This window comes from Lipotes vexillifer, unplaced genomic scaffold (assembly GCF_000442215.2).
Source record: "Lipotes vexillifer unplaced genomic scaffold, Lipotes_vexillifer_v1.1 scaffold155, whole genome shotgun sequence".
Taxonomy (NCBI): Eukaryota; Metazoa; Chordata; class Mammalia; order Artiodactyla; family Lipotidae; genus Lipotes; species Lipotes vexillifer.
In genome coordinates, this window is record NW_006779813.1 from 31,934 (window position 1) to 55,529 (window position 23,596).

The 23,596-nt window shown below is 40.0% G+C and overlaps 1 protein-coding gene across 3 annotated transcripts in view; it reads right to left on the minus strand.

The window, feature by feature from the left end:
- Nucleotides 1-14,154: 14,154 nt before the first annotated feature.
- Nucleotides 14,155-23,596, minus strand: part of PDE7B (phosphodiesterase 7B) — a 338,881-nt gene continuing 329,439 nt past the window's right edge. The window contains exons 12-13 of one of the 3 annotated variants that reach the window (XM_007452971.1): nt 20,735-20,815; nt 14,155-15,398 (exon numbers count right to left, since the gene is read on the minus strand). In XM_007452971.1, the coding sequence (XP_007453033.1) occupies nt 15,163-15,398; nt 20,735-20,815 (317 nt within the window). In that variant the 3' untranslated portion in view covers nt 14,155-15,162. Of the gene's footprint in view, nt 15,399-20,506; nt 20,816-23,596 lie in introns of those variants that run through there. The other 2 variants (XM_007452970.1, XM_007452972.1) reach the window with 2 other exon arrangements.

Below are 23,596 nucleotides of genomic sequence, written 5' to 3' on the forward strand. Positions count from 1 at the left end.
GGCCCCTCACTGTTGCGGCCTCTCCCGTTGCGGAGCACAGGCTCCGGACGCGCAGGCTCAGCGGCCATGGCTCACGGGCCCAGCCGCTCCGCGGCACGTGGGATCTTCCCAGACCAGGGCACGACCCCGTGTCCCCTGAATCGGCAGGCGGACTCTCAACCACTGTGCCACCGGGGAAGCCCTTCATTTTTAAAGCTGAATAATATTCCATTGTATGTTTATACGACACTTCATTTATCCATTCATCCTCCAATGGAAATGAGGGTTGCTTTGATCTGTTGGTTATTGTGAATATTGCTGCTACAATCATGGGTTTACAAATATTATTTCAAGTCCCTGTTTTTAGTCCTTTTGATATACACTCATAAATAGACTTGCTGAATTATATGGTAATTCTATATTTAATTCTTGAGGAACTGCCACAATATTTTCCAAAGTGGCTCCACCATGTTATGTTCCCACCAACAATGCATCAGTTTCCAATTTCTTCACATCTTCATCAACACTTGTCATTTTTTTTCATATTAGTTATCTGAATGCCTGGCAAGTGGTACCTTGCTGTGGTTTTTATTTGCATTTCTGTAATGATGAGTGATGATCACTTTCTCATGCTCTTGCTTTTTGCCATTTGTACATGTTTAGAGAAAGTTCTCTTAAAGTTCTTTGCCCACTTAAAAATAAGGTTGGTTTCCTTTTGGTTGAGATGTAGGTATTTTTATTTCATTTTTAAAATTTTTATTGGACATGGGTACTTTTAAGATAGAAGATAAGAGTTCATGAGAAGTGCAGACAGAGCTATAGGATCTTTTGCAGAGCTTTTTAAATAACAAGATTCTAGTCTTTTTGCAATCTTGGTCATTCTGTGCCAACTATTGTAGAATGTACACAGGAAGTGAAAATGATCTCAGGTTCCTGGGTGAGGGCAAGGTAAGTTTTCTACTGTTTCTATGCCTAAATTATATCTGGTTATGTTTTGATAAGCTCTTATGATTCCCTAAGTGAACATATTTTATTTGAGCCAAGACTGTGGACGACCTGGCCCTTGAATCCCATTGAATCTGGTTTAGAAAGTTGGTCCTTTCTCATTCTCCTTTCCATAAATTGTGCAAGCCTCTGATGGTTATTTTTCCTTTACATGTTTCCTACATGACTGGAAAATGAATACTTGCAGTATTGAGATATTAGAGTTCTTAAGATGAAAAAAAAAGGCCTTTAAAAATCTTAGGATATGCCTGAAACTAACACAACATTTAAATCGACTATACTTCAATTAAAAAAAAATCTGAAATATGACCACAACCAAAAATTTTAGGAAATGGAGGAAAAATCAGGGAAGAGCATGAGGTGAGAACTGGAGAAGAGATGAAGGAATTCTGCTTGGAGCTTTGTGAAGAGTACCTCTGCCACTGGAAGCAGAGAGTCCTCATTAAGACAGAGAGGGCTCCATTCTCCTTGGCAGTTGCTGTCTGTGTCTTGTTTGGGACTCTTCCAAATGTTGTGCTTTTGCTCCCATCTCACCAAGACGTTGGAATTTTGCCTCATTTATTCCTAGTAACTTTTATGGCTCTGTTCTAAGCAGCTTAGTGATTATGCTTTAACCAGCATGGGCAAACGATGATGAAGGGAACATGATCGGGTAGGAGATGCTTGAAACAGGAGCTGGAGTTACAATTCTGCTTCCAGGTGTTGGTTTACAGGTTGCTCTGCCCACTCCTTGGTTGGTCGCTCCTGGATATTTCCTTTTTTTTTTTTTTTGCACTCTTTCTCCTTTTGATAGCCTTAAGTCTTCTATGACTATTTTGTCTGAGGTTCCATTTAGCTGAACAATCATTCTTGGAGGACCTATTTTGATCTATTCTGGGTTTGAAGAGATGAATCAGACAGTTTCAGGGAAGACAGGTATCTGGAAGCATCGACCCCAAAGTTAAGACAGTAATCTTGCAGCATCTACCATGGAAGCAAAAACTGAAATATATACTGAAAATATTGCATACAGTAACCCTCCCTCCTTAAGCTCTGAGCAAGGTGAGAAGGTCAGGAGAGCATATTTTCATGTTTCCTGTTCATATGACCATTTAACAATGAAAAAACTTACTAAGCTGCTGGTATGTGATCCACACTCCCTTGATCCTTGTAACAACCCCATGTGTGGTACTATTATTACCCCATTGATGTAACAGGGACACAGAGGGATTAAGAAACCCTTCAAGGGGTAAACAGCTAGTAGGTGGCTGAGCCAGAATTCCAGTTCAGGCAATCTGCCTGTAACCCCTCCTCTATGCTGCGTCGCCACTGATCACCACTAGAAATCACTGGAGTGGTACACAACTGCTCATTAATCATTAATCATGGGGGGATGGGGGAAGGGAAGAGTTACATCTCAAATGTTGCATTCTTTGTGTGAGTGAGAAACGGTAGTAGCCATCTAAAGCCATCCTCTATTTTTCTACCAACGCTTTTTTGGACTAATCCAACGTCCTAGTATAACTTCAATACATTGTATATCAGTGTAATGATTACTGACTTGGGTCTTGATTTGGAAATTACACTGTAGTTGAAATTGGTGCTTGTTGTTGGTAGTAGAATTACCATATAACCTTTTCATTTCTAGAGAATATTGGATTATAGACCCTGTGATTCTAGGAGGAAGAGGGCCTCTGCACATAATGTTAGCAGAAGATGTGGTTGCATTGGAAAATCTTGACTGAACTCTCTGGGATTCTAAATAAAAATTCCAAGAAGGCTTGAAGGCTTCTGGGCAGCAAGATCACTTCCAGGGAAAAAGAGATATTTTATTTTCTAGCAAGTTCTCAAATTTCAGGAATGGCCTCTTTCTTAAATTAAGTGTTAATAAGAAATCACTGTACACGGGGTTGCTGTCTAAGCAATCTCTTTCTCTTCATGTTCTCCATTGCTTTTTGAGAGCCAGCTCTGATTAAACGTAAGAGGGCTTGAGTGGAGCCATTTTTTCCCAGCTATTTTCTGGGGCTCTTTTTCTCCCTGAACTGAATGTGGCTGGGCACAGGACCCTGAACTTAGATTAAAATATGGATGTTGCTTGATTTATACTTTACAAAGGGATTACATGCATTTCCAATGTATTTATCAAAAATCATTTACTTATTAGTATCCTCTTTTAGTCTTTGCTGCTACATGATGTTCTCCATCATTAAAGAGTGGCCCACTTGGTTGGTCAGGGGTCAGCTTCCTTCCATTTTTCAGACTTACTATACCTTTCCATTTCATCCAGAAAACTGGCAGGTTTGATGACCCTTCCTATTACAGCAAGCCGCCTGGGCTCACAGTTGACCTCTGGGGACACAGTACAAAGGAGACTTAAAAAGTGTTAGCTACAGACCCTATCTCTGCCTCCAGACTACACACAGAATCTATAACAGTAGTATTGCTGGGCTTAGAGTCCCCAGAGAAGCAGCAGAGCTGGTTGTATGCCAAGATCTCCAGGTCATTGCTGTTTCTTAAAGAGCCTGCTCCCACCACCCCTTCCTAGACCAGGTTCTCTGGGTTTGGAGCCCCTAACCACTCTCTGGGTAACTGCATGTAAATTGCTGATGCCCAGAACCTCCCTGGGACCATCACAGTCAATCCAGACCATAAGTCACCTCGTCCAAGAGCTCCGGGCTCCCCTTTCCCCTAAGGCTTGGAAGTGGATCTAGGAGGACTCTGTAAATCCCTGAGGGTATCCTTCCAGCCACAGAGGGAATGTTCGGACCAGTTCTCTGGGCAGTTGAATGTCCGGCTTAACCCACCCTCCCCCACCTGGTTTACCACCTAAGAATAATGCTTCCTCTGTTCATTACCTTCTTCCATTGCCTCATACCCCATGTTATTCTGATCTAACCTTCTTTTACCAGAGTCCTCCTTCCTGACCCTTACATTATGTTCTCTGGAGCTCCCAGAATAGGATAAACACACAATTATGCACTATGTTTCTGCACCTGACATTCCTTTATCCTTTATGCTTCAATAGGAAAACTGTCCCACCCCCAAGACTCTGCTTTCAAGATGCCTCTCAAATGGAGGCCATTCGTTGCCAGCTGTCCTTCATGTCAGTGTTGGGAAATAGGATCAGTGTCCCCTTACATCTTACTGCCACTTCTCGACCATTAGTTCTCTACCCTCATTAAGGGATCAAAACTCTAAAACTCTTCTTCCTGGGGTTCTTGACATGTAGCAGTACCACCCCCTTGTCTCTGCCATCACTGACGTTCCATATTCTCTATTTCAGTTACTGGAGAGGTCCCAGGCTTCTCACCCCAAGTCCTGCCATCATCCTGTGTGTCACGATTTTATTACCAAGTCGATATCTCATCTGCCACCAGGTCTTTTTTTTTCTTATCTACATTAACTTTCTCCTCCATGTCCTGAAGCTACCCACTCCTGTGGCCAACGCTCCTGGATCTATCCTTACATTTAATTGCTTTGCTTCCAAAAGAATAAATGAATAAATAGATTGGAGTATCTGGAACGTTAATGATGATGAGAGTGAAGAGGCTGAAATGTGGAATAAGAATCACATTGTCATCTCCAGATGGCAGATGCTAGAGGGATTTCAAGACTTTTTTTTTTTCTAAGACAGATCTGAATTAGTAAGGGAAGAATATAGGGGAAAGAAACAAAGATGTGCTTTCTATCCTCCTTCCTGTAAGACTTCTCCAGACTTTCCCCCCAAATATGCAAAAACAACCATATCTCAAACCTGAAGCAATCTGTCCCAGTAGCCTCACTCAGGGCAAATCTGGAAGACGTGTAGGTGCTGTGTGTGTGTGTGTGTGTGTGTGTGTGTGTGTGATGCCATGGGAGGTAAAGCACAGGGTGGATGGGTGAGGAGTGTCAAGGCTGAGCAGCAGCCCCCTTCCCCACAACATTCATGACCACCTAGAACCTCAGAATGTGACCTTCCTTGGAAATAAGGTCTTGTAGATGTAATTGGTTAAGATGAGGTCAGACTAGATTAGGGTGGATCCCGATCCCATGACTCCCAAGGAACACCTGGAAACCACCGGAAGCTAGAAGAGGCAAGAAAGGATTCTTTTCTGGAGCCTTTAGAGGGTGCAGGCTCCGACAACACCTTGGTTTCAGGCTTCAGCCTCCAGATCTGTGAGAGAATAAATTTCTGTTGTATTAAGCCACCCGGCTTGTGGTAATTTGCTACAGCAGTCCTAGGACACTGATACAGCAGGGGAGTAGTAATTTTGTTTCTGCTTGGTTATTCTTCCTTAAATGCTTATTTTCCTTCACATGTTAAAGAACAATCAATACAAGCTCACTCACCTTGCCATTTCTCCTCCTTGCCTCCTGTCTCCATCGACAGCCTCATTTGAGTTAGAAGAATAACCTCTTGCAGCAAACGGAACAGTGTTTTTAGTTGATGAAAGCTACTAAGTGGCAATAGTATACAAAATAGTGTGCAAAGCACTCCGAGTACATTAGCTCTAATTCTCACTCCAAAGCTGCAAAATAGGCTCTATTATTATTGTTTCTGAAGCGAAATTAAGCCTCAAAGATCACTTTTTACAAGTGATTTGTTTTATATGGACAAAGTTGAATGATATACTTGACATCTGGTCAGAGCCTTTGCCAACCACGTGTAAAAAATTTGTGTCCCTAAAACAGCTCTAAATATAACAAGGAAGAAACAAGGACTATGTCCAGTCATTGCTTGCTCCGTGCTTTGTTTTGTGGCCCCAATAAAACTTTATTAACATATTCAAGTCAGGTGTCCTCCCCTCCCCGCTTAATTCCAAGACAATTTTCCATGACACTCGCACAGACCCAAACTCTCCGCAGACTGAGGCCCGCACACAGCCCTTGCTCTGTGGGCTGCTTGCCCCATTGGAGGCTCTTCTCATCTCATCTTGCTCAGAGGTCGGTCCTGGGGCCTCCGGGATTCACTGTGTGGAGACTGCGATTACCATCAGGGCAATGGCCTTTGGCTGCCTGCCTGCCTCTTATGTAGGTGGTTGGTAGAGTTAAATGTTCCCTCAATCATGCTAAGAACTGGAAACCTGCTGTTAAAGTGAAAGTTGATCAGAGTGAAAAAAAAAAATCTCAGCCTTCCCATTAGAGTTTAAGATCAAGAAAGCTTCAGTTGCAAAAAGGTATTTTTTGTAAACTTTTAGTGGGATGATTGATACATTTTTAGTAACTAAAGTCAGTAGAAGCATCTAAGAACGATTTCACATCATGTTACATAACCTGAGAATTGAAAGATCTATCAGAACTTTTTATTCTTCCCCAAGTCAGTAAGGTTAACACTTGAAAATTCGTCTGTAATTCTAGAATATATTTCTCACTTATGCTAGTATGTGATACCGTTGGAATTTTGTTTTCATTTATAAGTTATTTTTCTTCAAGTGTGGATGAAAGTCCATTAATATGTTAAGTCTGACTCTCTGGTTAGAAAGGTCCAAACAAAAGTGTAACAGTGGGAAGTGGAAAGGGATAAATAACCCCAAGAACTGACCCTTCATTTTGATCCCTTAGGCATACTTTGCTGACAACTTAAAAAATGCACATGTAGTTGCTTCCTGGGAAAAAAAAAAGCAGGAGTCAGTTATGTGTGATTGCAAGTGCTTGAAACAAAGATAAAATAGGAGATTCATCTGCTGCTCTCATGTTCCTTTGTAAAGATGAGGGTTGGGATTTATCTCTGTCTTTTCTTGGATTGTGTATTACAGCAGGGGACTTTTATTAGCTCTGCAAAGGAAGCAATTTAGTGGTCCTTCTGTAGGTTTTTTTCTATTTGGATGGAAAAAAACTAGAAATCTTTGGGCATCAAGTTTTTTCAGGGGAATTATCTTTACCCTCACCACTCAGAAGAGTAGGCTCATAAACTGGGAGGAGAAAACTTGTTGTCTTCCTAAATCATGTTCCTAGAAACAAAGCAAGTCTACTGGATGGAAATCAGCAAAATCAAAAAACAACATCTGCATTCAAATTATCGGGACATTTATTGTTCCAATAGGAACTTGTTTGTTTGGATTTAAATGTTAACATATTTTTCTGATATGATTTTCAATTTATCAGTCAAAAATGTGTTTTTTCATTTAAGAAACATTTGTTTTGTACTTTCTGTACTACACTGTGGAGAATAGGATAGTTATTCCTGTTATCAAGGAACTTGCAGATCAGGGGGCGAGGGAGATGTTGGGTTTTGCTAATACTTAATTGAGTGCTTTCTGTGTGCCAGGCACTGTTCCAAGTGCTTTATATGCATGAAATCTTTCAATCTTCAGAAACTCTATGAAATAGGTATTATTTTTTATCATCATTTTACTGGTAAAGAAACTGAGGCACAAAACGTTTGGAAACTTGCCCAAGGTCAGACACTTAGTAAGTGGTAAATTCAAGCCACAAACTCAAGCAAGTTAAGCACAATGTTATATTAAATCTCAAGTTGGGCAGAAAATACACACACGTATCAATAATAAATAACTAATAATCACTGACAAAACTAAAGCAAATGATAAACAGGGAGATCACTGTGGGTTGTGGTCAAGGAATCCTTCATGATATGAAACCAAAATTAGATCCAAACAATATCATTTATAATGTCTTCTTGGAGCTGTGCATTAGCATATGGGAGGTTCAGAGAAGCATGCAGGATAGGAGCCTGGGTGTTTAATCCATTGTTTCTCAAATATCTTTGGCTATGAAGCCATTTTTTTTCAAGGAATACATAACATCTTTTAGCATATGCATTATCAAGCATAGTTTGGGAGAAGAGAATCTATTTTAGGATCATCTATTTACAGAGACTCCCCTGGATTCTCCACCTCTGCTGTCAGTGGCCAGAATCTAATATTACAAGAGGAAGGGCCACTGGAAATTTCTATGGATAGAATTTATACTATATAAATGGAATTCATGAAAAACTTGACAGTGTATCAAGTTTTGTTAACTAAATAACTGGGTTGTATTATCCTTACCTCTAGGAAAGGCTTGACAGACTGGTTCTCTCTGGTTGGGCTGAGGAGTACTTACTTTACAGTCAGAAAAGACAGTTCCTTATTTGTCCCTGGTCTTATTAGTGTATCCTTAGTACCCTAGGGACACTGTCTTCCTCTATAATCATTTTTTACAATATTTTGTCCATATTATAAGGATTGTTTTATAGTCAAACTGGTCACCTGTATATATAATCATGCTCAATGTCTAGTAATGGGTCTTGTGTTTTCTTTTGCACAAAAAAGTACAACCTAGAGAAAGCAAAAGTCATATCCCAACTCCCACTTTGTAGATTTTTGTTCTTTAAGTGATGTAAGAATTTATATTTGCTGAGTACCCTCTTTCTGCTAGAAACCATGCTATATGTTTATCTATGTCCTCTAATTTTGACCTCACACTGCCCTGGGAGGTAGGTGTTCCTCTCGATTTATACATTTGGAAATGGAGGCACAGAGAAGTTAAACTGACTGCCTGGGGTTAAACAGCATGTGATAATGAGGGATTTGAATTCTGGTCTGTCTGACACCAAAGCCTTCACTTTTGAAACTCTACCGTACCACTTCCTTAAAAGGAAAAAATTATTGGAGATTAAATCAGCACTTGCAATACTAGAATTTAAAGTATTTCAGGCAATTGAATCAAAAATACACTGTTGCTTAGATGACTAACTAAGCAAGGCAATCATGCATCTGCAAACCATATCAGCTAAAACTTAAAATTTGTCTAATAATCTCTCTGGTTTGCTTAAAAAAAAATCATGGACTGTTTCACAGCTAAAAGCTCCTCATTTAGTTATTATTCAAATGTTTGTCTGTTACATTCCCACGGAGGCAGGACGGAGTCTTCTCCCTCCTCCGACACGTTGTTAGGAAATGCCTCTGCATTCCGTCCTGCTCTAGGGCAGGCAGTAAGCTTTAGCTGAGAACACATTTGGAGATGTGTGAATGAGTGAACCAAGTGTATCCTGGAAGCAGCAGCCCATGCCTGCTCCTGTAGAGCCTGTGAAAGCCCAGCAAACTTTTTGGGGACTGACGCAGAGGACCAGAGCTATCACCAGCTGGATTTGGGGCTTTGGTGGCATAGATGAAAGGGAGATAAATGACTCATATTTTGTTCTTAGGAGCTGTTTCCTTCACAGAAATTTCTGACAAAACTGGTAACAAAAGATACACTATCTTCTACTCTAGAATATAGAGGACTAAACAGAAAAGTGGGCTGTAGTTGAGGCAAGAGTTTTCATTGGGTAATCTTTTTACCCAATCTTGCCAATAAATGAGTACATAAACTAATCAATCTGTTTAAAAAAAAATATATAGAAATGAGTTTGTCTTCCCAGTGTGAGATCACTAGCATCTCTTTACTACATTATTCTCCACATATTCTCCACATTCTTACCACGTGTGAATGGCTATTTGTAAAGCATCTTATAATTTAAGAGGAGGGAACTTGCGTCTCTGAAAAGCCTACCACGTACCAGACAGAGTGCTAGGTGCTTTTTGTATGCAATCTCTTTTAATTGCCGTAACAAAACCAGAAACAACACCAAAACCATAACAAAACCATTATTGTCTAGAAATAATTTTGTAGAGGTTCAGTAACTTGCCTGAAGTCACAGAATATATTAGTGACAGAACCAAGATTGGGACCACTTTTGTCTCCACATCTTATCTGCACTATATTACGTTGTTCTCCAGGAGGTAAGCCCTCACAGATGTCCTCATGAAATCTCTAAGAAGAGGTCACTGGTAGTGCCAATCTCTGACACAAGTCTGAACGCTCTGGAGGGACTGGGTCTTTTTATATCCCAAGTGTCTAGCCCAACCTCTGGCACATAGTAGATCCTCAATCAGTATTTGTTGATTTACATTATTCCAATTTCCAATGCGGAAAAGGCAATTGTGGCTTGCTGATCTCACAAGGTTACTGACTTTGGTTGTGATAGTCCTAATTTTTCCAATCCAGTTTTCATTGGGGTAAGGCTACACAGTTATGGAATCACTCTGACTGCCCAGACGGCATTTGCTTTTACTTATCCCTGTATAGTTCATGTGTGTGTTACAATCCTAGGTCAGCATCTTTTACACAATAAATAGATTCTTTTTTCCCTTGAATTTCCTACTTTACGGCAGTGACCAATATTGCAATCATGGCGAACTTTAAATCAAGCAATGTTGCAGCAAGCTGAAAGGAATATAGACCCTTGACTTGAAAGACCATGGTCTCATAAGATTCTACAGGAGTTAACAATTGTCAAACAGAAATTTCTTTTTAGTGAATTCTGTCTTCCAAATTTTTGAGTGTGACATAGCAAAACAGCTTGTACAAATACACTTACTTGCTTACGTTTCTACATGTAAATAAAAAGATATTTTGTGAGAGACTGAGAGCGACAAATATTGTTTGTTGAAATTTATAGTTTTACACAAATGAACGTACATTACCAAGGAGAGGAACGAATGCCAGTGTTTTTCTGTATTATGGAAATTCACACACACACACACACACACACACACACACATACATACACACAAAGCAGATTAAAGGACATTACAAAATATTTTGCTTATTGGCACCACGTAGACTTTCACACTTAAGACATTTTCTGTCATTTTTAACATTAATATTTGTATAATAAAAATTTGCCAATTGAACTATTCTTTAAAAATATACTTTAAATATAAATACGAATAAATAGCTCTATTTTGCCTCTTTGGTATGAAACTTACTATATTTATTGCAATGAAAGATTTTTCTTTAAAAAAAAATCGTTGATTTAAATTCAGTTGCTTACATAGACTTGGCCTATTTGACGATGTGTCTGCTAGGTTCCTGGGTGCATTTGAAAGTCATGTCTGACCTTTTTTTGGGAAACCACTGGGGTCCCACTTTTTTTTTTTTGCGGTACGCGGGCCTCTCACTGTTGTGGCCTCTCCCGTTGCGGAGCACAGGCTCCGGATGCGCAGGCTCAGCGGCCACGGCTCACGGGCCCAGCCGCTCCGCGGCATGTGGGATCTTCCCAGACCGGGGCACGAACCCGTGTCCCCTGCATCGGCAGGCGGACTCTCAACCACTGCGCCACCAGGGAAGCCCTGGGGTCCCACTTTTGATTTCGATTGGATGATATGGAGTGTGGACAAATGAAAAAAGTGACTTTGCATTCAGACATGGAGAAGCATTAGGGAATCAGTGAGATTCTGAATACAAATCTTAACAAAATGAACATGAGGAGACTATGTAAAGATATAAGACTGTTCCTGGGAACCATGGGTGGTGGGTTTTTTTTTTTTTTTCTCCTCTATTTCCAGATAGATTTAGACACTCAGTTGTCCTGCCTGAACTGTTCTATTGTTCTTGCTGGCTTTCAATCCTGAAATGCAAGACCATAGTTTTCACAAGTAAGTCCACTATGTTTCCACAACCTTAAAACATTGTACCTCATTCTCATTCACATATGAATTTGACGAATGTGGATCAGAAGAATATCAGGACTCAGGGGCAATGTAGAGCTGAATGGTGGCCCTTTTTCCCTATCTTGGTACTAACTGGCAAATGATGGCTTCATGGACATGGCTGTTTCTGCAGCCCCTGGTGGAATGAGTACCGTGGACCACGGCTGCATCTGTGCTCTTGACCTTGGCCTTGAATCTGATTGGTTGGCTGGTAACATGTTACCTGGTGAGAATCAGAATATTTTCATATTGCAATATTTTTAAGAAATTATCTTTATTTTTAATTGTTTATCTAGACATGCCAATGGATATTTCGGCCACATTTTGAGCAAAAACTCACAAGGTGTGTTTTTTTTCCCCCAAACCTCACGTGTGTACACAAAACAACACAATTGTAAGGGTTTGCGTAAAAGAACAAAGCATAAGAAATACAGTGAGATACAAGCTCATAACCAATGTTCAAATCAGTGAGCAGATCTGATTCAACATGAGAAAAGGTTACAAAACAAGTCTGTGGCTTGTAGGAAGGACTACCTGGTGACAGCTTTGCAGGACATGCTCCACATCCCATTGCGGGAAGCCTTAGGCAGGTAGAAACAGAGCAGGATTTTCACTCAGCCTAGCAGGGAGTTATGGGGAGGTCAGCGTTCCAGGAACAAGGTTCTGACTGTTCACAGGTGCTGTAAAAAGAAAAAGGCTTTGCCTATCAGGCCTGGCAGTGATATCTATTCTCTCTCTCTTAATTTGATTTTAACTTTAGCTTTCACTTACTAAAAATAGCTTTTTGATTCCTTTCTTCTCAAGCATTGAAGGAATTAAACTCGGAAAGTCAGCTCCTGATGGTCCAGGGACTAAGAGAAAAAGAATGTGAAGATAAAGCCCACGGATGATCCAACAGCTGTGTCTTAACTAGTAATTGGACACTGGACACCTTCTATTGAAATATTGCTAGAGAGCCACCAGTAGGCAGGAAAAAAAAAAGAGTTTTCATATTCTTTTTCTTTTTTCTTTTTTGTCAAAAAATGAGAAACTCAAGAAATCTCCAGATGCTTGAAAGAAGGAGACAAATGTATCTAGTTTATGCGTCACATCTCATTTTCCTTCAAATTGGTCTTGTACTAGTAGCTACTTTTTAGGCTCAACTGTTAGATATTTGGTAGTTTTCTCTGTGAGCTCTTCTTCAAGACCTAATACACTTTTGTCCTATAAATTTAGAACTACTAAAACCACGTCCAGTCTTATTTATTTAAATTATTATATAAATAGAGTTTAAACAAAGTCCATTTCCTAAACTCAAAGTAGAGGCTCCATTAGCTAAAATAGCATCTTCTTTCTTATCTCTACTGTATCTTCCCCAGTAATCGCTTTCCATGATTTGATCTCATGTACATTGAAAACAGACTACTCAAAAGCCCAAACCAAACCAAAATAAGAGAGGTTTGGAAGCAGAAATACATTCAATACATTCTCTTTTGGGGCTTCATCAAGCTGAGAGCTTCAGAGTGTTAAAGCAATAAAAAAGTCATGTGGCAGTTCATAGTTATTACAGGAAAAAACCCAAAGTTAGTGTTAAGTTTTCACAACTTCCTTTCTTACCCATATCAATAATTTCAACTTATCATCCACCCATTTCATGAAGTTTTCACACTTTCTTTAGTACCATCTGACAATCTCTTCTGCTTTAATGAAAGTACGACTAACTTTCCAAATTTCCTCTAAACCTTTATTCTGCAAGCCTCGGTCTTTCTGCAGGAACTTAATACAATCCAGTCAAGTTTCTAACATTTCATTTGTACGTTAGGAGGAAAGAAAAAAAAAAAAAAGAGTTGCACTTAGGAAATGAGAGTTAGCTGACATTCTATCAGCTTGCGAAACACCTTGATTGATAGTGGCAGAAACAATCATAGTATCATTCTCCCACTACCACATTGTTTAAGGTAAAAAGAAAGGGGGCATTGCCAATTTTCATCTAACATTAGTTATGCTAGAACTTCCAAAGAAAATGTTCAATGCACAGAGTTTAGCTGACTAGAGAAGAATGCTGTATGTAGTAAATTGATTTTCCGGCCAAGTATATACAGAAAAAATGGCAACTAAAACCTACCCAGGAAGGTAAATTCTATCAGACAACTGAAATATTTTCTTTCCTTAAATTATGTTAACGTCTGCTAAACAGTCGCGTAGTTGTTCACATGAAATGAAGGAAAAAGGAAAATCCAGTTACTACTGACACCAAAGAAATGCACGCCAACCATAAACCAAAGAAACGCACGCCAACCATAAACCAGAGATGCTTTGGTACTGTAGCCAGAACAGATGACAGCGTGCTAGGGGAGCAGGGAAGTCCCTGATGGATAGATGACGGGGTCACGGAAGGTTTGTGAGACCTGCTATGTGTCCCGCGAGGCTGACACACTGCCATGTCCATGACAAGAGTCGTATAAACACAAGCTTATCAGCTGGCTTGTTAAAACAGAGTGAAACATCGCTGTGTTGAAAGTGACTTCAGGCTTGCCGAAGGGTCTTGTTCATCTGAGGAAAGAATGCTTGGTGCCATAGATTAAACACTATGGTCTCAAGTGGAATGCATGTGAAGTTTCCAAAATATTTCCTCAAAGACTTTATTCAGTTTTGCTTTGTGACCTTAGCTGGAAAGCATAAAGATGGACATGGGAAGGCAGTTCAGAAGGACATCTGTGAGGATTTAAGTTGGGCAGCTTTCAGAAGATGAAAGATGTTTAAAGTTAAGGCCTTTATCTGCAAACAGTAGTATATTAATAAACTCTATACCATATTTACAAATGCATTCTCTTGTATTAAAACTAACAGTATTCTGTTCACAGTGCCATTGTTTATACAGGTAGCAATCCCATAATACTCATGTATTTTGGCATGGGAATCAGTAGCGCTTGATATTTACAGAGAATGTGCAGGTGTGAATATAAACATGTCACTGAATCTGAGTTATCGATAAAAGACAGATTGGCAAATGGTGCAAAGGAATGAACTGTACAGCACCTTCCCCTTGGATCGGATCGGAAACGTTGTTTCTTAATTGAGAAGATGCCAAATCTCTGACCCAAAGTGGCATAAAGTCCGTAAGAAAACAGTGAACCCCCGTTCGAGTTTGGGTACATTGAGTAATGTTTGCCCATAGTTTTAGATCCATTGTCTAGTGCATAAAATAGAAAAGTTAAAAAGATTTATTATTATTTTTATAATAATAATTATTATTAAAATAGAAGGTACTTTCTCTCACGCTCTCATTTGGGCTCTTGCACCTGAAACCAATATCCTTGGAGTTCCAAATATGCTGGTGTTTTTGTCATGCAGATCAGCAGTCCGAGGGCCAACGCTAAAAATGCTCTGGACTTAGGAAGTGCCGCCTGTCTCAGTGTGACCCAGGACCCGAGGGGCCCACGGCAGGAGCACCTCTTTCTTACTCCCCAGTCTTCACCTCGAGGGCCAAGCCGGCCCCTGGAATCAGCTAGCTCCCTCATGGCGGAATGGAGCTCCTTATTTCGGCAGCTAATGCTGAGGTGACGGATGGCTTCTGTACACTTGGAAAAAGGAGGGAGGCAGGTGAGCGGGAGGAGGTTATCGTTCCAAAGAGCCCCAGGACGACACCCAGAGAGGGGCTGGGTTTACCGGCAAGAGCCCCTCAGAGCATCTGCCCTCCCAGAGGCCTCTGCGCGAGGAGGCTGGCACTCTCAGTGTGCAGAGCAGGGAACAGGCCTGGCTGGCACTACGGGGCGTCGCCTTCGGTCACGGTCTGCCCCTCAGCTTCGGTCCCTGGGCCGGTGTGGTCTGGGCCGCCGCTGCCACCGCCACCGCTGCTGCTTCTGCGCTGGTTGGGCAACAGCCTCTTCCACTGGGCTTTGTTGTGCGCCAGGTGGCTTAGCATGCTCTCAGACAGGGCGCTGTGTCCCGTGAAACGGGCCCATTCACGGAAGAGGGGCTCCACGATGTAGGTCATGAAACCTGGAACAGGCAAGGCCAAGCTCATCACCAGCAGGGCAGTAAGACCTACTTCTTCCTCCCTAACAAACATGACTGGGCCCACGATGTGCTGAGCCCGTGGGTAAGAAGGCCACCAAGATGCGGTCCCTGCCCTCAGTGTCGAAGCATAAGATATGTCACCTTGGGCTCGGCATCTAACCTCTCAGTGCCTCAGTTTCTGCAGTTGTAAAAAGGCGTTAAGAACGGTGCCAAACCCATAGGGTTGTTATGACAATGAAATGACTTAACACATGTGAAGATGCTTAGAAAGCTCCTGGCACATAATAAACACTCAATAAATATTGGCTATTATTATTTGAAGAAGGGGGAAGACATATAAGGAAAAAAGGAAAAAAAAGTTTGTGCTAGAACTGAGGAGGGTGGGTGGGGGAGGGGAGGAAAGAACAAATGATACCAGGAAGGGGCACCTCGTTGATTTAGACCATCTGAAGAATTCATACATCTACTCCGTAGGGTATTTTTTCAGGATTATCATTTCACAGTTTTGTCTTACTTTCAATTATGTTAAACAACTAGGTGTAGGTAATAAAAGTTCATTCGTCTTCAATACAGATTTTTACCTGCATAAAAGTTCTGCTTGAATGACTAGATAAGATGGATTGATATGAGACTTCTTTGTTTGCATGTCTGTTCTCTTAATTATTTTAGCCTTGTTGCTTTCTAACCATGTTTCACTGTTAATGTGCCTTCCATATTAAACATGATTTATTAAAGCAAAGATAACTTCCAGTCTAGGCTGGAATAACTGGACTCATCACAAATTTGGATATATTTAGGTTTTATTGTATTTCCCTGACATGTAGGTATGGGGAGAAAAGGCAAGTGCTTTTCAGCTAACGAAATCTTCCAACAACTAACCCTGTATGTTTACAGGCCTGTGAATTATAAGGCTTGATTTGATTATCCTTTTATTGGACGAACAGCAGATACTTGGCCTTTGAGGATGCTATAGAGATGAAAAAAGAATGCAGCAAAGCAAAATGTTATTGTACATGCCTGCATCATCTCATCAGATGTGAAATATGATTTGAATAGTATAAGATTATTTTAGATTACCTGAACCTGAGGAGGAAGGTTAAGCCAGTGACTTGCTGTCTACATCTTGATAAGGTTATACAGGGAGTCAGCAAAGCAAGGATTTCACTTTGGAATGTTCTTGCTTGCTATTCTTGAATTTTCTTCACCTCCTTCACAATCTCCATATCTAATTTTGATATCTTTCATCTTAAGAGAGATTAGATATTAGGTATCTAAAAAGATAATGTGCAGTATTATACTATTCTAAAGTTTAAGTTGCGAATATTTATCAGGTTTACCTTAAGTATAAAACAAGTTACAAATCCCACATTTAAAAATCCAGTACTTAAAAATCAACTCATTTTCTTCCTGAAATTACTCTGGAATTACACCTCTGTATTTCTACTCGTCAGATATAAAGACCTCTTATAGGAGATAGAAGAGTGATTTTAAAGTCTGAAGAAACACCATGAGGCAGTTTTTCACATGAAGAAAGGCTTCTGCACTTGGGAGCCTGCCCCATAGGTTCCTTGTGTATTTGCGCAAACCTCCCTCTTCTATTCAAGCGATGTAGAGCCTGACTTTGCTGGGATATTTATTGTCTTCCTGGAGTGGTGGGAGTGGGGCAGGGGAGAAATGATGGCTTCAGAGTACACAGGGATTGAAGGAAAGCCTCTTTCTCCTCATCTTTCTATAGGCTGCACCAATTAGAGATTCATTTGATTTAATGCCTTTTTTTTTTTTTTTTTTTTGCCCAGCCGCTCCGCGGCACGTGGGATCCTCCCGGACCGGGGCACGAACCCGCGCCCCCTGCATCGGCAGGCGGACTCCCAACCACTGAAGCCCTGATTTAATGCCTTCTTTTTAAAATGTAGAGTTCGATAGGGAGAGGGGAGGAATATGAGTGTGGGGGGTGGATATTAAATCCCTGTCTCACTTGGGTAAATATGAATTACTTAAAAGAAAATCAGGTCTAAGCCTGAGATGGCACTCAGGAAATCCTCACTGTGGACTGGGAAAGGAAAAAGAGAGGGGACATTTTCAATCCCAGCGTAATCAGAATGGAGGAACTAGCTGCATTATTTAGCACCCACTGGAAAAATCCTTGTCTGGGAGCCTGGAGCCCACAGTTCCCATTAGATTCTGTTGATCTATTTGGGTTTTTCCAGTTTAGCCTGATCTACCTATGCACACCACACCACCCAGCCTTGAACCTACAGAGCTGGGAGATGTGGAACAGAGACAGAAAGATTTACCTACTAAGGGTTGTTTTATAATCACCTCTTTCTCTTTATTGGTGTGCTGGTGTAGCACCCATGGGATTTTCCTTTTCATTCAATCCCCATCCCATTTTAAAAACAGGTATCTATGGTAACCACATTTTCCTGAGCTGAAAATCAGGACATATGATCTGACAAAATAAGTGTGTTCTCATGACAACAAGAGAATAGAATCTCCGAAATCAAGCCTGTCTTGCAAATCTAGGTTGTGTGCTTAATAATGTGAATGCTTTTCTCTGGGGGCTCAAAATGTCTTTAACAGGTGCCTGGCAAATTTCTTTCTAGCCAGAATTTAGCAAGCTGGGTCCCAAGGATTAGGATTTTGGTTGGGGGTCTATTCCTTTTGAATTGCATCTGCAGAATTTCCTACTTGATAGGGCATTGGATCCAAAGAGGCTGAGGCTGCATTTCTGTTGATGTTGATGCCCTTCCCCCTCCGCTGCAGTTCTGTAGCTTCATCTGCTCTGGATTCTTGCAGGGTTTTATTTTTTATAACAACACCCCTCTCCCTTTTTCAGGTGCATGAATCGGTTTAATTGTAAAAAGAACGTAACGATATCAAGGGCAATTTGGAAAAAAAAAGATCACCAGTAATCTCAGAGTTCCAACACATCTATTTTAACATTTGTATATTCCCTTCAAATTTTTTAAACTAGATAAATTTTGTTCCTATTTCCTTAGTTTGACTTTGTGACTCTTTTGTGGGACTGTGGGTTCAATTTGACCCACAGTAATTGGAAGCATATCATTCTAACTGGCTCTGGTTTTCTCAGTTCTCAACTGATGTTTTCAGGTGACCCTTTCACTCCAATCTCCAGGCATTAAGCCTTGAGCTTGCAGAGGTTTGCAACACTGTGAATGTGTTAAGCTGTCTGAGGTCTGTGGGAACTGGTGAAAAACATGAAATGGTACATGTCAGGGCCATAGTTTATAAGTAAAGAGTTAAAGTTCTGAGTTTTTTGGGGTTTTTTTGTAAGTTTATTATCTCTGCTCTAACAAATCTTGAAATTAACATGCAGCCTTTAACTGCTATATTTCACTTATGTGGCAACATGTTTTTATTTTTTTAATTTAATTAATTAATTAATTTTTTATACAGCAGGTTCTTATTAGTTATCTATTTCATTTATTTTTTTTTTTACATTACCCAAAGCAATCTATAGATTCAATGGAATCCCTGTCAAACTATCAATGGTATTTTTCACAGAACTATAACAAAAAATTTTACAATTTGTATGGAAACACAAAAGACCCCGAATAGCCAAAGCAATCTTGAGAAAGAAAAACGGAGCTGGAGGAATCAGGCTCCTGGACTTCAGACTATACTACAAAGATACAGTAATCAAGACAGTATGGTACTGGCACATAAACAGAAATATAGATCAATGGAACAGGATAGAAAGACCAGAGATAAACCCACACACATATGGCCATCTTATCTTTGATAAAGGAGGCAAGAATATACAACGGAGAAAAGACAGCCTCTTCAATAAGTGGTGCTGGGAAAACTCGATAGCTACATGTAAAAGAGTGAAATTAGAACACTCCCTAACACCATACACAAAAATAAACTCAAAATGGATTAAAGACCTAAATGGAAGGCCAGACACGCTCAAACTCTTAGAGGAAAACATAGGCAGAACACTCTATGACATAAATCACAGCAAGATCTTTCTGACCCACCTCCTAGAGAAATGGAAATAAAAACAAAAAGAAACAAAAGGGACCTAATGAAACTTAAAAACTTTTGCACAGCAAAGGAAACTACAAACAAGACGAAAAGACAACCCTCAGAATGGGAGAAAATATTTGTAAATGAAGCAACTGATAAAGGATTAATCTCCAAAATATACAAGCAGCTCATGCAGCTCAGTGTCAAAAAAACAAACAACTCAATCCAAAAATGGGCATAAGACCTAAACAGACATTTCTCCAAAGAAGATATACAGATTGGCAACAAACACATGAAAGGTTGCTCAACATCACTAATCATTAGAGAAATGCAAATCAGAACTACAATGAGGTATTACCTCACACTGGTCAGAATGGCCATCACCAAAAATCTACAAACAATAAATGTTGGAGAGGGTGTGGAGAAAAGGGAACCCTCTTGCACTGTTGGTGGGGATGTAAATTGATACAGCCACTATGGAGAACAGTATGGAGGTTCCTTCAAAAACTAAAAATAGAACTACCATATGACCCAGCAATCCCACTACTGGGCATATACCCTGAGAAAACCATAATTCAAAAAGAGTCATGACCACAATGTTCATTGCAGCTCTATTTACAATAGACAGGACATGGAAGCAACCTAAGTGTCCATCAACTGAGTTTGGTTTTAATTGGAGGGAACTGCAAGGAAAAGAAAGACTTGCTTTAAACGTAGATGGAATTGGTAGAGTGTTTCAAGGAGTGATAGAAACAATTATTTTAGAGGCATTAACATCACCGTTTAACATTTTAGTGCAATTGATACTTGAGAGTGTGGTCCTAAGAGGATGAGACTGAAAATCCATTTTGAAGTGAAGACTAGAGAAGCATGGGATCCCATGTCACATGGCTGGTGGGGCCTGGGCCTGGGAACCAAGCACCTAGCATTGAGCATTGAGGATGAAGGGTAATGGCCAAATTGGAAGGATCCTGAACTGCAGATTTCCCACCCTTCATGTCCTAAAGAGAGTGTGAGCTAATCCGATCTTCAGCAGCCAATAGTTGATTCTTGTTACTTTCCTCTACTCATTTGGTTTTGATTCAATTCTGAACTACAAAGTTAATACAGGTTAGTTATTAAGGGTCTGTAACAAAGCCTTTACCCTATTTTTCATCTCAGTTGGTAATTAGTCATGACTAGAGTGTTCATTTGGACTCAGCCATTCAAAGCGCCATTGATTAAACCTCTCGTTTGGATCTTGAGAAAGCTGTGTGTAGATCTTCTTAGTGACTCTTAGCAGAGGTGCTGAAACTGTTGATTTAAAATTAAAATTGAATTCGACTCACCAATTTGTATACTAGGGATTGAATCTTTCTGTTGATTGCAAAGAGGACTGATTTCCAGTTCAAATTTCTGTTCAAGGTCACCTACGAAGAAAAAAGAAGAAACACATTGGTAATCGAGAACCTATAAGAATGAGTGTTGATAGTTTTAATGATCTAGTTGGAAGAAGTTATCTGGGAATTACTGTTCCCTGCCTTATCACTAGGAACCCTTTAGCAACAACTGGCTCTGCCCTGCTCTGGTAGCTTCTGCAAAAATTTAAAATATCAGAGTATCGACGATCATTTACAGTAGGCTCATTGTAAGTAGGTATGCTCTGGGATTAGAATAAGCTTTTGAACAAAAATCTATAAAAACAAGAAAACGAATGGCCAATTTCCTAATATGAGATGGAAGTTCTGGTTTTAAGTTGCAGATTAAGAAAACAGGTTTTATGCTTTTCCCCTCCTTTCACTCTGCCTGACCCTCATCTGGTTTCACCTGAACAACCGGGAATAATTAGTAGGCAGGAAATCGGGAAGAGGAAGTAGAAAGATCTCATTTGAAGAGCATCTCTGTAGCTACAAAATTAATCCAAAATAAGGGTCTGGTATCTTTCATTCTTACTCCTTAGAGTTTTACTTAGTGTAAATGAAGGTTAAAGAAAGTATAAAGCTCAGGATGATCTTTCTTTTTAATGTCTCCTTCAGCTAGAGCAAAAGAGAAATGCATCATGCAAAGCTTTATCAAAGTATTTTATCAATTCTTCCTGAAGGTGAAAAATTGTGCATAATTATTTTGTTGGGAAAAACAATCTGGTTAATCAGTACAGAAGCTGGGTCTCAGAAACACTAGCTGAGTTCACAGTTGTGAGTGCACTCCTCTAAACTAGAGGAGAGAAACACATCCATAACATTTATATCATGCTTACTGTGTGTCAGGCACGTTCTAAGCATTTTACCTATTTAGTTAATTTAATCCTCATAACAACCTCACTATAACCCCCATTTTACAGATGCGGAAATTGAGATGAAGCGTAGGGAAATATGTTGACCTAAGGTCCTTCTGCCAGTGAATAGGGGAGCCTGGATTCCAACCCAGAATGTCTGGCTTCAGAGGGTCTGCACTTAACCATTAAGCTAGGATCTTTTGAGATGCCATGTGTCTGTCATTTTCTCTAAGACTTTAGCCACGGCTCCCATGGTCTCTCGGGCCCTCGTGATTCTCAAAACTGATGTGAGGAAATCACTTTGGCTTAACTGAGGAGTTCAGGGAAGTCAGATGATAATAGCCTTCTGAGGGCAGGGCATGACACCATTTAATATTAAAATGAATTCTCCTAAAGTTGGTTTTACTCCTCACCTCCATAGTTCTGTTAATAGTGATTTTTCAGTTAAGTCTGACACTTTGGAGGAGTTGTCTTTGATTTTTCCCTTCCCTCTACCCTCTGTATTGAGGAAGCAAATCCTGTTTACTCCTCTGTTGAAACATCTATTTTCCGTACTTTCACTCTGCCTGACTCTAGTCTGGTTTCTTTCTTTCTTTCTTTCTTTTTTTAATTGAAGAATAGTTGATTTACAATATTATATTCATTTTAGGTGTACAACACAGTGATTCAATATTTTTATAGATTATACTCCATTTAAAGTTATTATAAAATATTGGCTATATTCCCTGTGCTGTACATTACATCCTTGTACCTTTTTAAAAAAATTTAATATTTATCTTTATTTTATTGTTTTTTTTGGCTGCACGGCATGTGGGATCTTAATTCCCTGACCAGGGATCAAACCTGCGCCCCCTGCAGTGGAAGCACGGAGTCTTAACCACTGGACCACCAGGGAAGTCCCACATCCTTGTACCTTATTTATTTTATACCTAGAAGTTTGTACCTCTTAATCCCCTATCCCTATCTTGCCCCTCCCCCTTCCCTCTCCCCGCTGGTAGTCTCTAGTTTGTTCTCTGTATCTGTGAGTCTGTTTCTGTTTTGTTATATTCATTCATTTGTTTTATTTTTTAGATTCTACAGATAAGTGAAAACATACAGTATTTGTCTCTCTCTGTCTGACTTATTTCACTAAGAATAACACCCTCCAGGTCTATCCATGTTGTTGCAAATGGCAAAATTTCATTCTTTTTTATGGCTGAGTAGTATTCCATTGTATACATACACCACATTTTCTTTATCTGGTTCCTTAATAACTCATTCCGATTTTTTGCTTCTTAGCTAGTTTCTTTAGTATTTCTTCTGCTTCAGTTATACACGTTGCCCTAATTGTACTTTCTAAGATGACTCCCATTGCCATGTTCTCTACTTTTAGCCTGGTGTACAGGGGCCTCAACAGATCCTCATATTCTCACTTTCTATGGGACCAAGCTGGTCTGTGAGGCAGGGGGATGGTCCGCAGTGCTTCTGTCCATTTCTACTCCTCTCTATCTAGACCACTGGGACTGTCTGCAATGATGGAAATGTTCTCTGCACTGCCCACTATGGTAGCCCCTTGAAATCAGATCAAGAAAACTGAGGAACTAAATTTTCCATTTTATTTAACCTAATTAATTTAAATTTAACTAGCTACATGTGCCTCACGTTTATCCTACTGGAAAGTGCAGTCACTACACATCCTTGAATACCCAGCTCAGATTCTGCCATCCTCAGCACTAGGTCTTCTCCTGTGACCTCTACCATAAGAGGTCTTCCAATTGGATCATTTAGTCTTTCACTTATTTCAACATATATTTACAAAGCACTGCATATTTCAGACACTTTGTTAATCAATGTAGAGAATACAAGGAGGAAAATTGGAGTTTCTCTCCTCCAGGAACTCTACTGGTTAGTATTTTGAGCTTATGAAACATTAACTATAATTCTTTGCCTCCTTCAT